Source organism: Danio rerio, chromosome 16, assembly GCF_049306965.1.
Source record: "Danio rerio strain Tuebingen ecotype United States chromosome 16, GRCz12tu, whole genome shotgun sequence".
NCBI lineage: Eukaryota > Metazoa > Chordata > Actinopteri > Cypriniformes > Danionidae > Danio > Danio rerio.
Genome location: NC_133191.1, coordinates 32,202,644 through 32,220,328, shown reverse-complemented (window position 1 = coordinate 32,220,328; position 17,685 = coordinate 32,202,644). Strand labels below are relative to the sequence as shown.

The 17,685-nt window shown below is 36.8% G+C and overlaps 1 protein-coding gene across 1 annotated transcript in view; it reads left to right on the top strand.

The window, feature by feature from the left end:
• mef2d (myocyte enhancer factor 2d) overlaps positions 1-13,173 on the top strand; it is a 71,551-nt gene extending 58,378 nt beyond the window's left edge. The window contains 2 exon segments of the mRNA NM_131317.1: positions 465-684; positions 12,724-13,173. Of these exon segments, the coding sequence (NP_571392.1) occupies positions 465-684; positions 12,724-13,108 (605 nt within the window). The 3' untranslated portion in view covers positions 13,109-13,173.
• Positions 13,174-17,685: the final 4,512 nt, after the last annotated feature.

The following is a 17,685-nucleotide window of genomic DNA, read 5'->3' as shown; positions in this document are numbered from 1 at the left end:
GCATCATCATATTGCTGCACATATTTCATAAAAACAAACCATAAAAACAATACAAAATATAGTAGTTACAATTATTATAATGCTATTTAAGATTATCTCTTGTTAAGTTAACCCACTGAAACTGGTACAAAGGATTTCATATATATCGGTTCAACCTATTCTATTCAGGCGGAGGTGACTAACTGCAAACTTTACATGTTTATATCTGTTTTATATATTCTAAACACATATTTTGTCACTGTTTTGGAGTACACTAGCATATAGAATTATATTAGAAGAAAATTTTATCAGCAGTTGATTGCAAATACTTTACACAAAAGACATGGCTATTAATCCAGACAGCCGTCTCTAATATAGATTATGATGTTATGTTATTAGAGTTATGAAATAGAACTTTCATTCTGTATTTCAGAAATGATGTAAACATGAATATGCATTAATTGCTCCCCTTTGTTTTCATGCAGAGTACCAGCTAACAAGTGCAGATCTCACAGCCCTCCAGGCCTTTACGCCGTCGGGCGCACTGTTGCCAGGCAACATGACCACTTGGCAACAGCAGCAGCAGCCATCTGTATCCCAGCAACCACAGCAGCAGCCATCCGTATCCCAGCAACAGACTCAGCAGCAGCAGCAACAACAACAACAGCCACAGCAGCTCACTCTGGCCTCACTCAGCAACCTTGTGTAAGTCCTGTCTGTGCCTTTTACAAACTCTCTGACTCGTGCACGCAGTTCCTCTCACACATGCACCTGGTTCATCAATAACCACATGTCCATAGTGTGAGCCCACATGCACCACATCTACTTCCTGTCTGCACTGTAGAGATGACTTGCATTGATATAGACGTCCCTACAGTTGAGCTGAAACTTTTATCTTCAGCTAAATGTTATTCGATGGTGTTGAATGGTCACTTGACAATTACTTTAGTCAAAGACAGTTTGCTGTCAAATTACATTTAGGAAAGGGATTTTTGTATATACAATAAGCATTTTATGTGCTAGTAAAGTGTCTGCCTTACAATACGTTTCTAATAATTCAGTTTAAATAATGTTTCACCGTCATTCTTGTAAAAGTTAAATAGCACACTTACTCTGACCTGTACTTATTAATTGTATTAAGAATTATTATTTTTTTTTAATTATTATAATAATCTTCAGGCAATAAGTTGTTTTCACATGACATCATTGATGTCACACGAAATTCAGATGGAGGGCAGGAAGTGATTCTTGTACATAGGAATCGCTATCAGAACATCAAAATGTTTGGTTTTTGTTGTTTACAATTGTTTAAGTCAGCCAAAAGTAGAAATGCCCAACAGCTTTTATTGACTTCCAAAAGTTTTAGCTCATAAAGGAGAGAAAGTTCAAGAAACTGGCTGAAAAATGGAAGAAAAGGCGGCATGTAATAAACATTCATTTAATACATTTATGTGTACAAACATTTTTGAAAGTGGTAATTTGTTTGACAGCACCAATAAAGATTATATACAGGCCAAGTTATGTTTATAAATATGTTTATGTGTTATATAAAAATCAGATACAAACACCACCACACTTATTCAAAATACAGGGGAATATAAATAACACACCCTGCCATGTAATCGCTGCAATGAATTTTCCATCTTGTTTTGCAATAATCAAATCTTTGCTGGCGTTCCGATGGAATAAACAACCGTTGAACGTGAACATGAAGATGCATGTGGTGATTGTTTGTTGATGCTTAAGTTCATCAACAGAAGAAGAAATGCAACGGTTATTATTGAGGAGCACTTTTCCTCCTTACAAAAATAAATAAACAAATAAATAATGTAGACTCTGCGTCTAAGCTTTCATATGCTTATTTCATGATGTCTGGAAGATATCCACATGGGGTAAAAAAACTGTAGTAATTTAATAAAAACGTGAAGTGTATAATGTGTACAACTCTTTGTTAATGAATGCTCCCGAATACTTTAGCATTGTAAACTGGAACGTTAGCGTAAATAGCATTGTGATTCTAGCGTAGAAAGCTGAAACCTATTGAATAATTTGTTTATTACTACAGTTGTGTTTTACCACAACCACAATATTATTACTACGACAGTTTAATTCAAGTAATTATCTATAGTATGCTTTTTTATTTTTTTCATGTAACGTAATTATACAGTATTTACCGCCTCGGTGACAGCCAAATATATTTTAGTTCAATAGAAAACTCAGCCCTCTTCATGATATAAGGATCATCCACAACCTATGTGCTTATTTTCTATTTAAATCTCTTTTATAATGTGGTGTAAATGACAAAAACACAGACTTTCTTCAGTGTTTCCTACACATTTTTTTAAATTCCTGCCCTCCATCTGAATTTCGCATATCATCAAAACCACGTGATTTAAAACTACCTATACAGATACAACATCAAACAGGTGAACAGAACAAATTGGGAGGGGTGTAAAAATGTAGTAACAATAATAATAATAATAATAATAATAGTAGTAGTAGTTAAATTAAACTAAATAAAAAAAAGCTTCAATAAAACTAGAGAAATGGCATATTAATACACCACAAACCTTCACATGATCTGACCTCATTAAATCAACCCTCTGATGAGTATGGAGGTTATGTTAAAACCCATATGCAACAAAAATGGATTACACCTCTCATGGTATAAAACATCTTTGCCGTGTAATGTATTAAGAATTATAATATTATAAATTACAGTGTTCTTACAGTCATGGAAAACCTGGAGAAGTCATGGAATTTTGACATGGCATTTTCCTAACCTGTAAAAGTTTTGGAAAAGTCACGGAAGTTAGTTGAACAAATATCTGTATACTTGAATATAGGTTAGTTGTCTTTATTTCTTTTCTGTTTTTGACCAAAAACTTACTCTCATATTATAAGTGCTGTGTAAGCAATATCAAGGGCCAAACAGAATCTGCAGACAATTTTTTGCTATTTCTGCTAAGAATTTTGTAAAAAAAAAAAAAATGCAGATTTATGCAGAATTATTTTGGGTGAATCATGTATATGTGAAATATGAAATAAAAAAATATATCTTTTTAACTTTTATTTAATGTTCACAATGAAAATCCATCTAGATCCATGTATTTGATAGACAAAGCAAGTCTCTCATATAATGTAAATCTACTGAAAGACAGAAAATATTATTTCAAACTGTATTATAAATAAATCAAATTAACACTTTTATTTTAGTCAATATTATTACTGAAATTAATAAAAAAACTGAATAAATATAAATTTACACACATTTACACAAATAAAAATCTGTGGATTTCTGCATGCGCATATTCCGTGTGGGCCTAGCAGTATCTAAATTAATTTTACATAGATATAAAAATAAATTTAAACTAAATATATTGTTGCATGTTTTATGATACGCTGTATTAAATTTGAACCTGCATTGTTTTTCTTATTATTTACCAAATATAGACATTCCATAAAACATAAGGTTATGAAAATTAACTTGAAAGTCCTGTTAAAGTCATGGTATTTTAGTGGTAAATGTGTGTTTGAATCCTAAAGTTATTAACGTATGGTTCTAGATTTTATTGTAATGTAAATCTAAAACATTAGATCCAATTATACATTTCTAAAACAGTGTAGCGTTCAGCTAACATTATCATTTTCTTTTTTTAGAATTTGTCATTTGGACATTATTGTTTATTTAGACAACTCCTTCATTTTGCCGCTTGTCCACTGAACTGTTGTAAATTATTACATATTAATTTTCAATTTTTTTCCCACAAGACACGGCCGTATCCCATTAATCTAGTTGTGTCTCTCTGCTTCATCAGCTAAGGAGAGAACATTGCTAATGCTCTGTGAATCAAAACTGTGTTACAGGGGCATCTAAATGCCCTGAATATGAAGTTTCATGTTTGGGATGTGAATGTAATGCACAAGACAGAATGTCTACACTACCTATTTTCTCTTTATGCATCACATAATAGCTTAAAGGCTCAGGTCAAGGGCAGCTGTACACTACATTATTAGCATGACGTGTACATCTACCTTGATGTGAATTTGCACAGTGGGGTTTTTCTTTCTCCAGTCATCTTCAGCAGTATAACAGGGGTCATGATCTGATATTAGCAATCACATGAACAAAAAAGTGCTAACAATCATTGCTAGCACACAACCTGAAGCCTACATATTCTCTCTCAGAGATTGACCTAAATAACTGTCTTTTGCTCTCACATACAGACGTTTTCCTCTTCTTCTTTTTTTTCTTCCTTGTTCCCTCCTCCCTATGGGGGGTGAACATCGAGGTGTTCTAGACTGGCTTTAATGCCTGCTAACAGCAGGGTTAGCGCTGTGCTATGCTCTCATTAGCGAGACTGTTCCCTTTGAGGGAGGGGACACTTCTGTTAATGCTGAGTACAGATTTGCTGATATCTGGAGCAGGTCTAACCTGCCATGTGTGTGTGTTTTTTGTGCTCTCTTTCATTTGTTTACAGCATGTGGGGCTCAGACAAACAGAACGGAGAGATGGCTCACTGCATCTCTGGTCTGGCTGCTAATCTCAGGTGAATTTGGCCCTATGGGTGCGCTGTCAGCCAGTCAAACCGTGTGTTAGCCAGTCATATTCTGTGGGTGCTCTGTGTCAGCCTATTATGCGCTGCTGTCCTGTCTGTCACCTGCCACGGCCTAGTTGTCATGGTTACTGTCTCGGACCGTGCTGAAGAATGTTGGCGCTTTCGTCATCTCACAGATGACCATCATCATCAGAGTCTCTCATCGCTAAAGCCAAATTTAGCATTTGTGTGTCGTTTCTTGTTCATTGTTTATTGTGCAGTATCCTGTCCTTGCCGTAAACTGATTTGCACTTTCTAGTGAATCTAGTGCACTGATAAGTGAGCAGGTAGAGATTAGAATTGGAAAGTAGGACAGACATCTCCATCATGTCCTCCCAAGTGGGTCAGGACTCTCTGGGGTTCAGTTGTCCGTTCCTTCGTTTGTAACCTGCTGCATGGCCACACTTTCATCACGCCAGCATATCCTGGTTAAGCATCACATATTACATAAGGCAGCAGGTCAAGGCTTAAAAAGATCTTCTATAATGATGATTATTTAATTGACAGCTATGTTAAATGTATGCTAAACATTTATTTTAGGAGCATTGTTGTTCAGTGTTTCGCTTATTGGTTCATGAGCTTGCTTTTTTCTCATGCCTGTACTGGTAAATGCCATTTAATATGTTTGTTTTTTTTGTCAGTGATGCCAAAACCAGAATATAAAATATGATAACATACTGCTGCCTTCAAAACAGATGATGAATAGAAAACAGTTTATATCTATCCTGTAAACAGTTTGGTTTTGTGACTTGTCTGCATCTTGGAAGGGATGTCAAGAGACATGTCTGGCTGAGGTTTGATCGATCTCCCTCAAGTTTACAGGTGGAATGTCTGACTTTGAGTGGTTTTCAAGATCTTATTTCTAAGTAGGAGTAAAAAAATAAATAAATAATTCTGAACTGTCTGGAACTTAATTGAATTTCAAAAGTAAACATGGCATTAACATTAGTAACTTGTTTCCAATGGGCTATATGCACAGCTAGTGTTTTTCAGCCAATCATAAATTTCCGGAGAAAGCTTTATGTGACTATTTTCAATTTCATAAAGTTTCTTTTACAGCATCAATGTTGTAATGTAATTACATTTCATTCAGTGAAATAGACTTAAGCATCCATTTGGTTGGTTACCCACTTTATATTGTATCTCAGCTAGGCTGTAAAGATTGCTGTTTTTTTTTTTTCCCCAAGAAATCAGATCTTAAATGCAGAGATTTTGTATAGGATGACAATTAATCGGAAGCCCTGGGGCTGACTGACTGACTGAAATTAAAAGTTTGTGTGCATATACCCCTTCATTTACATGTTGATTTCAGTTCTTGTACAAAAATATAATCAAAAGAGTTCTCAATACTATAGTATGTGGCAAAAAACTTTACAATCATCTACGTTTCATTGCATTTTAACCAATTTAAAAGCCATTTCTTTCATATGGGACACACTGCAAGTTTCTGTACCTAGCTAATTCCTAACATCATATACTGTAGGGATATCGGTAACACTTTACAATAAGGTTGTATTAGTTATTTGACTTAGTAATGCTATTTAATGTATTTACTAACATGAAGAAAAAAAATAACAAAACATTTATTACAGTATTTATTCATGCTTGTTAACATTGGTTAAAAAAATGTAGATGTTTATTGATTGTTCATGTTAACTCACAGTGTATCAACTAATGTTAACAAGCCTGAATTAGTATTTTAATAATGCATTAGTGAATGTTGGACTTTAATTATTAAATGTTGTACAAGTATTGTTAATTATTAGTCCATGTTAGCAAATACATTAAGTTATGAAACCTTAATGTAAAGTGTAACCAGGTTATCTTTATAATTTTGTTATGAAAATATTTTGTTAACACTTTAGTTTAAGTATCAATTCCCACTACTGGCTTTTTATTACCAGCCTAATAATAACATTGGCGGTTTATTAGTCCTTAAAGTATGATCTTATTCATCTCTAATCCTTTCCAATACCTAAACACAACTACTACCTCACTAACAATTAATAAACAGTAAATCAGTAGTGTATAGCAAGAATTGTTATGTTAAATAAAGTGTAACTGTATTTTATTTTTCTGCATAGCATAATTAAACTGCAACTTTTTTCCACAAGGGGGTGTAAGAGTAGTTTTAAGTTCTTCCCAAATATTGTGGCCTCTTCTCTGTTCAAAGAGGAAATCCTTAATGCAAATAGGCAGCAAATATAAGGCTGAGACAATGTTTTCATCGCAGCCTCGAGCTGATTTCATTGATCAGTAACGCAGTAACCTCACATCACAGAACTTCCCACTCTCCTGGCAGCAGCTGCTGCGTCCTCTGCAAATATACAGGGGAATTCAAATTAATTTTTCTCTCGTTATGCCTGAGGAATCTGTCATTACGTCCCACTGTGGCCCTGACTCCCTGTTCCTTCTAATATAAATGCTAATGGAGCCGTGAGAGCTCCCGCTGCTCCGCCACCCTGTCTTCTGTTCTCATGTCATCAAATCATTTCCCCTTGTGCCGCGTGTCTCTGAGCACCATGACCTCGGCGGACAGGCCTTTCCTGACCAGACCGGGGGTGAAGACTCACTCTTTCCGCTATGCATGAGGGTGGGATATTTGTTTCTGTCTTTGGCAGTGAGCTTTTATCTTTCTCCTGTTGAACAGTCCATGTTAACTGTCTGTCTGTCTTTCAGCTGTTGTAGACCAGTAAATTCTGACAAGTCAAAACTATTAGCCCTCCTGTGACATTTGTATTATTTTTCCAAATATTTTACAAGTGATGTTTAATGGACCAAGGAATTATTCACTGTATTCCCAGTATTTCCTTTTTTTATTCTGGAGAAAGTCATATTTCTTTTAGTTTAGCTAGAAGAAAAGTAGTTTTTTAAAAATGAAGCCATTTTTAAGGTCAATGTTATTAAGAATTAATTTTTTGATTGACTGCAAAACGACTTGCCTAATTAACCTAACTTGTCTAGTTAACCTAATTAACCTTGTTAAGTCTTTAATATTCAATTGATCTTTATTTCTATAGTGCTTTTACAATATACATTTTGTCAAAGCAGCTTAACATAGAAGTTCTAGTAAATTGAAACTGTGCCAGTCCATTTTTCAGAGTTGAAGTTCAGTTCAGTGTGGTTTAAATTTCACTGCTGAAAGTCCAAACACCGAAGAGCAAATCCATCGAGCTCCACAAGTCCCAAACCAAGAAAGAACTGGAGAACACTGGACATCCATCATGGAGAAGCTCTTGGTGTAAGTAGGTCACCGGCGAGTGAACAAACTAGCCCATGGGATCAATGCCATGACTCGTCTGTCACTGCGGTCTTTCAGGAATCAGTCTCATGTTCTCCACTCCTTCATGACCGCCACAGTGTTTGCCAAGGATATGGCCTGGTCCAGGATTATGGATACCTCTAGAAGTCCTCTATGGTTGACGTTCGGGTTGGGCGATGTTGACCAATTTGGAATCGTACAATGTCTAATGTGAAACAATGTGATGGAGAGGCATTGTTGCTGTAGGCTGCAGTGAACAGTTATGTGTGAATAATTCATTTATGGCGATGCGGTGGCGCAGTGGGTAGCACGTTCGCCTCATAGCAAGAAGGTCATTGGTTCAAGCCTCGGCTCAGTCAGTTGGCGTTTCTGTGTGGAGTTTGCATGTTCTCCCTGTGTTTGCGTGGCTTTCCTCCGGGGGCTCTGGTTTCCCCCACAAGTCCAAATGCATGTGGTACAGGTGAATTGGGTTGGCTAAATTGTCCGTAGTTTATGTGTGTGTGGGTGTTTCCCAGTGATGGGTTGCAGCTGGAAGGGTATGAGCTGCGTAAAGCATGTGCTGAACAAGTAAGCGATTCATTCCACTGTGGCGACCCCGGATTAATAAAGGGACTAAGTCGATAAGAAAATGAATGAATGAATAATTCAACAATTCTTAACAAATTAATTATTTGTAGCCTACCGTTTCGACTACCTGACCCGCATGGTCTTTTGTTTTTACCCAGAACCAAATCATAAATAAATAAAGATAAGTTACACGCAAATTACCACCTTTCAATTACTTTTTCCGTGGGACTCTGGCATGAATAGGCAGAGTGATTTGTGTCGTTATAATGGCATCAACTAACTTGGTTGGTAAAAAAGGTGCACAACCAACAGAAGCCAACCAACAGTATCTGGGTTTTCGCTAAAATTACCAAGTACAAGCGTGAAAGTGAAAGATTGAAGCAGTGTACTGATGCTGTAACACATTACCTGATAGATTTGAAAACCAAAGAGTTGTTAGAGATGAGGTTAATTAAATATCACGTTTAACAATTATAGCGAGACGCGATCCAGCGGTACCTCCTTGATAAACTGTCCCATGTACACTGCTTTCTGGGCTGACTGCTGGAGCTCAGATGCTGCAGCGCATGACAGAGTTTGTGTGTGTGTGTGTGTGTGTGTGTGTGTGTGTGTGTGTGTGTGTGTGTGTGTATGTGTGTGTATGTGTGTGTGTGTGTGTGTGTGTGTAGTCATGTGATTTGCATTTTTTAGCGGTATAGTGTGGAGATCTTTTCAGAAGTGCTAGGTGAAACGCCAGTGTGGAGGTGGATCATTTTTGTTCTAAAAACAGAAAGATGAATTAATGTAAACAGGGCATTGTCTATCAACCCAACCCTAGTTGGCATCATTTCTTCATTGGTCTTGAATCACATCAATGCTGCTGCATAATCTCCAGAGGCCTAAGGAAAACAATAGCCTTTAAAAGATGAATTCTGAATACCATCTTGCTAAATGACTAGTTGAATATAATGTATAGTCATCAAGGCAAAGATAAAAGAAATTAGTTGTTATAAATTAGTAATTAAAACTATTATGTTTACAAATCTCTGTTGTACAACACTTGGGAAATATTTGAAAAAGAATGAACATTGTACAAGAGGGCTAATCATTTTGACTTCAAAAATATATATATATATATGTGTGTGTGTGTGTGAAATGACATTGATTATTGTAGATGCTAGAGTGCAGATGGCCTGTCTTTTTCTCTGCAGTGTGACCTCTCAGGGCAGCTTACTCTTGGGCAGGGAGGAAGGGATCAGCTGGTACTGTATCTAGCTTTTCCTCTCTCCGTCTGTCTCTGTTTGTTGTCTGTCTTGTGGCTGTTTTCTCTGCGTTAATGGCGCTAACGCTCCCCGCTCTCTCCTTGGTTTTTCTCTCTCTATCAGTCTCTGGCTGCTGGGCTGTAGGAAGCTGGGCTTTGTCTTTGTCAGTGAATTGCTGAGTTGGCCTTTCTTTCTGTTTTGCATTAGAACATACTGAAACAGCACCTGCACCATCATCAATCAACATGTACAGGCCCACAAGACCAAACTCTGGCTGTTTCACAACCCACTCGCCCTCTCACTGTCCTCCCTCTTTTTTTTTTAGTTCCTTTAGTTTCTTCCAATTACTTTCTTTCGTTATCATTTTCTTGTGTCTTTTACTTTAAATTTTTTCCATATTCTGCATTTTTTTATTAAAAGTTTTCTTTGGACTTGCAGTTTATTTTATTTATTTAAGATTTATTTATTTAAGACTTTTCACTTTCAGCTGTTCTTTCCTTTCCACTTTTTCAAGTTTTCATTTTTTCCACCTTATTTTCTCATTTTTCTTTTCATTTTCTTTCAGTTCATTTGACTATTTTCCCTGTCTTCCCTTTCCTTTCCCTTTTCCTCTTCCATTTTTTCTTTTCTTTTTCCACCTGTACTTTCCTTGGTTTTTTTTTTCTCCTTCTTCTTTTCATGTTTGTTTTCCATTTTCTTTTCACTTCAATTTACCATGATCTGCTTTTCTGCATTTTGTCTTTCCTTTTGTTTCCTATTTTCTTTGCTTTCAGTTAATTTCTTTCCCCCTTCTTTCCTTTCCTTCTATATTTCTTTTTCCATCTTTTTTCGATTCTCTTTCCACTTACATTTCCTTTCTTTTTCCTTTTTTAAAATATTTTCCTTTTTCTGTTTCTTTTCCATTTTCTTTCCACTTCTGATCCTGTATTTTTCTTTCCTTTCTTTTCATTTTATTCAGTTCCACTTCTTATCTGCTCCTTTTCTTCATTTTGATTCCTCTTCAGTTCCGTTTCTATCGCTTTTCCTTTTTAATTTGTTTTTCTTTACACTTCTTTAATTTTTTTTCATTATTTTTATAGCTTTTCCTTTAACGTTCATTCTATTTTCTCTGCTGCTTGATTTCCTTATCTTCTATTACTTTTTCCTTCCCCTTTCCCATACCTTTATCTCTGTAAAACCATTGAAATAGCTCTGAGTAATCCCAACATCAATAACTCACTAAATATAGTATATTAGGCTGCAAGATAATGCCACTCACATAAACAAACACACTCACTGCAGTTGAGGATATGTGGCATGTTGTGTTGTCTGGAAAGAGGCTGATCAAGTTGTGACTGCATGGCTAATCAGGACTTAAGTGACAGATGATTTTTAATGTCTGGCTTCTGTGGATTTATTTAAACCTATATTTTTTGTTTTGTATAATGAAATGTGGCTGTTCAAAGTTGTAAAAAAATATGGGGTAACACTTTATTTTGATGGTCCCTATTGCACATTTTGTTGACTAAAAGTTGCATTGCAACTACATGCTATTTACTTTCGATATGAGAATTATCAAAGTCTTTTTAAGGGAAGTCATTTCAGTCGGTCGGCATCTTTGATACACTTCTTAGGCAGTATGCTCGGGCATTCTGTCTAAATAGGGAAACATCAAATTCTTAAAAACTGCTTGCCAAGCTTAACATTGAATTTCATATTAGGAATCACCAATAAAATTAAACTACAACGGTGTCATTAGTTTTATTTGTAAACGTCTAAATTACACAAAATTTGTAGAAACTCTTATCTGGTCCGAGTTCATCCCCCGGAGAATTGTCAGTTTAGTGTGATCAATGATTCACCATATAGCAATCGATGATTGGCTCCTGTGCTAGTGGAAGGGGCTTTATTCACGATATTGACCGTTACACTTTTCCTCATTCAAAAAGATACAAGTGACATGTCTTGTGTATTCTATAGTCTTTGGTATTAGTAGACTGTCTGCTTAATATCTGCTAATACTGCTCCTTCAACAGACATTCAACTGACAATAGCCCCTTTTACACAGTGATACCGGTAAATATCTAAAAATAACCAAAAAGAAAAAAGTGCTCTCCACACAGGGAAGAACATTCTGGAATTTTTCAGGAAAAGACCGCTCACACATTCATTCCAAAATACCAGTAAATTCTGACATCATTACCCAGAAATGACCTCTAAACAGCTGCGCTTGTATTTGTAAACATAAGCCACTTTCACACATAGAGACCTTTCCGAAGAATTACGTGCAATTGTCCGAAAAGATTTGTATGTGTGAACAGGCCCTGTTTGAAAATACCAGTAAATTTGGTTCCGGCAGTTTTCCAGAAAGAGAAGTTGTAGCATTACCAGTTATTTGCAGGAATGCTGTGCTGTGTGAATGCAAAGAGCACGTTCACGGGAACGCGCTGACGTGAGACATCTACTTCAGCCAATCGTAACATCCAGGCGCATTCACCTTCGTGCTGATTATTAAAATATAAGCATTTTTTCAGACACATTTAGCTGCTTGCTCTGCTTCAGTTGCTTGACACGTCCGGTGAGTGCCAGAACACACACATATTATGTACAGAACGAAAGTGTTCTTATCCATCCACAGAATTTGTATTGTAGTCAAATGTGTAAACATTTAGCTGCAATTTGCACTTCTGCCCTTGAATGTTTCTGGGGCAAAGCAGCTGCATAAATGCTAAAGCTTTCAATAAATGTGAAACCATCAACAAAAGCCTGACCCCTTCAAAAAAGCTTTGCAAGTACATGCAAAATTTCAACAACCATAATCCTAACCCCAACCCAACATTCTACTTAGAATCTGTTGAGAATTAGTTAGCATGTAGATGCAATGTAACTTAAATTCAACAAGATGCATTAAAGGGACCATCAAAATAAAGTGATACCCATTGTGGTAAAGCTGTGGATATCGTGTTTTGTTTGTCGTATTTACAATGTGCTTTTGTTGGGTATCTTCTTAATAATAGCTGAGTATATCTGTATCATTCATGTCAGTAATAATTGATAATTCTTGAGATTAATTCTGCTCTTTCTCCTCCTACCGCAGGCCCGTAGGAACAATCCCTCATGGAGCTACTCTGACGGTTAACACTAACCCCAGCATCAGCATCAAATCCGAGCCAGTGTCTCCCAACCGGGACCGCAGCACCCCTAGTTCCACCGCCGGGGCAGTGGGTGGCGTTTCAGGCCTGACGGTGAGCCAGTATCCAGGGACACTGCGTTTGGAGCCCACCGGCCGCTCTCCAGTTGACAGCATCAGCAGTAACGGCAGCTCATACGAGGGAAGCGATCGAGACGACAGCGGCCAGCCTCGCCCTCCAGATTTCTCCGGCCTAGGTCTTCTCCGAGCTACCGGAGACCAGCCGGCCCAAGCAGAGCAGCAGGAGTCAGCCAACGTGAAGCGTATGAGACTGGACACCTGGGTCACATAAACGCTGAAGGAAAGCGAGAGACATCTGCTCTCTCACCCGCACATACACACGCACGCACACCGACAAAAAAAAACACACCCCTAGTGGCACCTGCCAATCTCAGTCCGCACTTAGACACATGCATGCGCCTGTCTCTCTGTCTCACTCTCAGACACACACATATATTTACTGGTGTGTGTGTTTATGTATTTATATAGAATATGCATATATGATCACACACGCACTAGATCCTCCTCACACACACATACACAGTTGCCAATCCAGGTGTAAACGTGTTCACGAGACTTAAGAGATGTACAAGGCAGAACAGAAGGGCTGTCGGTGGCATCTCTGATATCCCTAAGAGGCCGTCCGGATCCCAGATCAACTTTTCAACAGGATCAGCAGGCCTTACCGTCGACCTGATCGGAGTTCAGCGGCACTGCTCTGTCCAAACAGCAAAGCAACTGCTTGATATGTTGCGTAGACAAGCCTGTCGATCTCTTTTCTCTCTTCTTTTGTATTGATTTCTCTCTGGTTTTGTATGAATGGGTGCTTTTGCTATTTATTTTCTCGAGTGACTTTTTCTCTTTTGCTTTTGCAGGTTTTTTGTTTGTTTTTGGTGTGTTTCTGCTGCCTTTAGTATCGCCCTGTTCCTTTTGTGACGACTTTTAAGTCGAATCTTTATCTTTGTTTTCCTATCTACGCATAGTGTGCATGTGTGTGTGTGTCAGCTGTGAGACCGAGGCGCTCATTCATTCAATCGCTAAACACAACTCAGCCAAAAAGCTCCACTCGATCATGTTTATCATCTTCCGTCGTATTGTAATCTGGCACCAGTCCCCTGCGTGCACACTCGTGTGCGTGTGTCTTATCGGCGGAGCTCCAAGCGCAATTTTCTGCGTCCACGTGGACCGCGATAGAAATGTAGATCTGTGTGTACTTGTGAGAGAAACACATTAGACGGCAGTTTACGAGAGCAGCGGTCTGCCACATTATACTCTATTTATTGTTTTGGATGCTTCGGCTGCGTAATTCAGAGGTTAAGTAGTTAACTTTATGGGACGAGTATGCTTAATTAACGTTTGTAAGATTCCAGGATTTAAAAAAGTCAAAAGACGAAGTCTTGAGTTGTTGTTTAACTCAAGATGGCGAGGTTTTTTTCTGTTGTTGTTGTTGTTGTTGATGAGATGACGTGTATATACAACAATTTTCTCAGTGTTTCAGTACAGGTTTATGTATAGCATACAGAGTTGCGTATCTCAGCTAGGTTATTTTAGCTAAGAAAGAGATGGAGGTCGTGTAGCGCTGAGTGTGTGCGTGCGTGCGTGTGTGAGAGAAGCGTTGAGATTGTACATAGCGATGTGTGTGTGTTCACATATATTCAGCTGGGTCTTTCTGAAACAGCGCTGTAATCTCAGTGGAACCGTCTCTGTCAACCTCTACCTGTAAATAAACTGTACCGTGTTGTAAGTTAGCAAGGTGGAGAGGCAGACGAAGGAGGATTTGACTGTTTAAAGCGTGACTCTTATTCTGTCCTTTATATTCTGATGGCGCGCACTTTAAAATCTTCCCCCTTATTCATCAGCTCGCACACCTCGGTGAGGTATTTAAGGAGCGATGTCCTTCATTAACACATGATCAACCTGTCATTTTTACACCTGCCCCCTTTCTCAAGAGTGATTTCCTGATGGTTTGGAACGGAGGACGAGCTCCTTTCACTTTTAAGATGCTTCAAAGCATTCAGGGAAGGATGTTTGCGTTTCATTTTTGTGAGCTAACGTTATATTATGGCTTATTGCACTTCACATGTTAAACGGTGAACTATAACAGAAGAAAATGTCACGTTTTGTAAAAAAAAAAAAAAATTGACAAAGAAAAAACGAATGTTGTATTGAAATCTAGATTAGGCTTTTACACGTGTTGCAGATGTGACAATTATGTACACAATCGTGTAATCTGTGCATTAGTGTATTCTCTTTAAGTGACGAAAATGAAGGATGTTTCACTGACGTGTTTAAGAAAACAGCGCTGAAAGGAAATGGGATTGAAAATAGTTTCCCCTATAAAACCGAGTACATCCAAGGTGAGACTCACCGTCATCGGCTTCTCTACCTCTTCTTCCATCTCCTCTCCTTTTCTCCACTCCTTTGCTCACAGAGGAAGACAGAAGCCATTTCATTTCACCTCAAGCGGTGACCCACCTTTTGTTAAGCCACACACACAAACACACACACACACAAACACAGATGATGGATGCAGTAGTGGGACTCTTGAGCTTGTAGATCCACTGGCCGGATGTTTCTAGAAGTGAAACCTCTTCAGTCGCACGTTGACTTTAAGACTGTTGTGTCCTGAGCTTCGAACAAATGCGAGACGAAGACCTGATCCGCTGCCTCGAAGCTCCCAAGTTCGAAAAGCTCTCGCAAAAGGACCTCATGGTAGAATGAAGAGTCTGGGTAATCAAAGAAAAGACAATCGTCCGGTGAATAGTTCACTTTGGCCCCTGTATCCCCCTTTGTATGATGTCTAGAGATTCTCACATACTTTTTTCTCTCGTGTTAATTTGTGCTGGTGACAGTTTTATTGTCTGTTTTTATTATAATTGTTACGATGATTATCGTTACCATCATCACAGATGGTAATAATAATGATACATTTAGAGAGACGGTTTTTATTATTATTATTTTCTCTAAGTTTGTTTTATTTTTGTGTAGGTTAGGCAATGTTTTATTTTATTTTATTATATATGAATATTATATAAATATATTTTCGTTTTTATTTTTGGCTCTTTTTTTGTTCTTCTTCAAAGGGTTGTTACTAATATTGCACGATTTATTAAGTAAAACGATAAAAAAAATAAAAGCCGTTGTAGTAATATTAGTACTTATTGCTAATTGAGGGAAGCGATAAAACAGGTTGGATAGAGTGACCAGTTTAATGCTGCAATTTTTAGTCAATTGTACAATAGTATCTACACATAGTTAAGGTGGGACATCCACACGTTTAATTTATTCTGATCAGACACAATGCATGGGCGTCAGACAAGCAAAGAATGAGTCATATTATAAATAAACTGAAATGTAATTTCAATAAGAGTATACAACACACAAGCCTAGAATAGAAATTGAAGAAAACGTTTTAAAAAAAAAAGAGAGAAATTATAGCTAATATATTGTGTTCGGCTAGTCTGCTTTGAGTTTTGTTGTAAAAAAAAAAATAAAGACAAAAAAAAAAAAAAAAAACTTCTGTTGTTTTCGGAGAATGATATACAATTTGTGTATATTTTCATAAACAAAGTATGCACTGATATGTTATTACAAATTCTATACTGCTTTTACAAAAGAGTGTTTGTTATTGTACCAAAGTATCCATTGTCCTTTATGACCCTCCCCTTTTGCGTATGTTTTATTGTATTTTATATATTAAATAGACAAGTTGACCTACACAAAAGTGTGTGTGTCTGTGTCTGTGTGTGTGTGTGGAGGAATTGGTGGGTTTCTTCATTTATTCCTGTGTGAGGTACAGTAGTCAACATAGTTTGTCAAAGTCATCCTAAGGCAAGAATAAATGTTGTACAAAACTTTAGGACAACTTAAATAAAAGTTTTTTTTTTTCGTTTTTTTTTTAAATAGCCTTAATCTACTTCAGATGTTGACTACTGTAGATGCTGGAGTCTAAAGTAAAGTACAAATGTGGAGGGGAAAAAAGGTATTTACAGTTAAAGTCACAATTATTAGTCCTCATAAATTATTTTTTTTAAATAAAAAAGAGAGCAGATTTTCTCAACACATTTCTAAACATAATAGTTTTAATAACTTATCTCTCATAACTGATTTACTTTATCTCTGCCATGATGACAGTAAATATTATTTGACTAGATATTTTTTCGAAACACTTCTATACAGCTTAAAGTGACATTTAAAGGCTTAACTAGGTTAATTAGTCAAGTTATTGTGTAATGATGGTTTGTTCTGTAGACTATTGAAAAAATATATAGCTTAAAGAGACTAATAGTTTTGACCTTAAAATGTTTTTTTTTTTTTTTTTATTAAAGCTGCTTTTCTTCAGAAGAAAAAATATTATCAGACATACTGTGAAAATCTCCTTGCTCGGAAAAAAAACAGGAAAAAATAATAATAATTAAAGAGGGGCGTATAATTCTGACTTCAGCTGTAAGTCAAGTCAAGCTTAATTGCCATTTTGCTACATGTGTGCACCATGGTGTGGACATACAGAGGAACGAAATGCCGTGTCTAGCAGAAATTCTACAAAAAGTCTACAAGAATTAATCAAGTACAAACACAACACGACAGATAAACTACTTAATAAAAACTATGCATAGCTAACATGTACTATAAGATACTTAACTATACACATGCAGGCAATACACGTACTTTTACATCAGACTGAACAATGTTGTGCTGGATATTGTGCAAGCGAGGGATTAAAGGTGAATATTGTGTCGGGTGCATAAGAGAGGAGAATTTAAAAATCAATTGTTTTATACACATAAGTTTGTTTAAATAATATGTTAAAAATGATTAATTAAAATATATATATATAATGCTTTTCTTTATAAATTCGTAAAAATTATG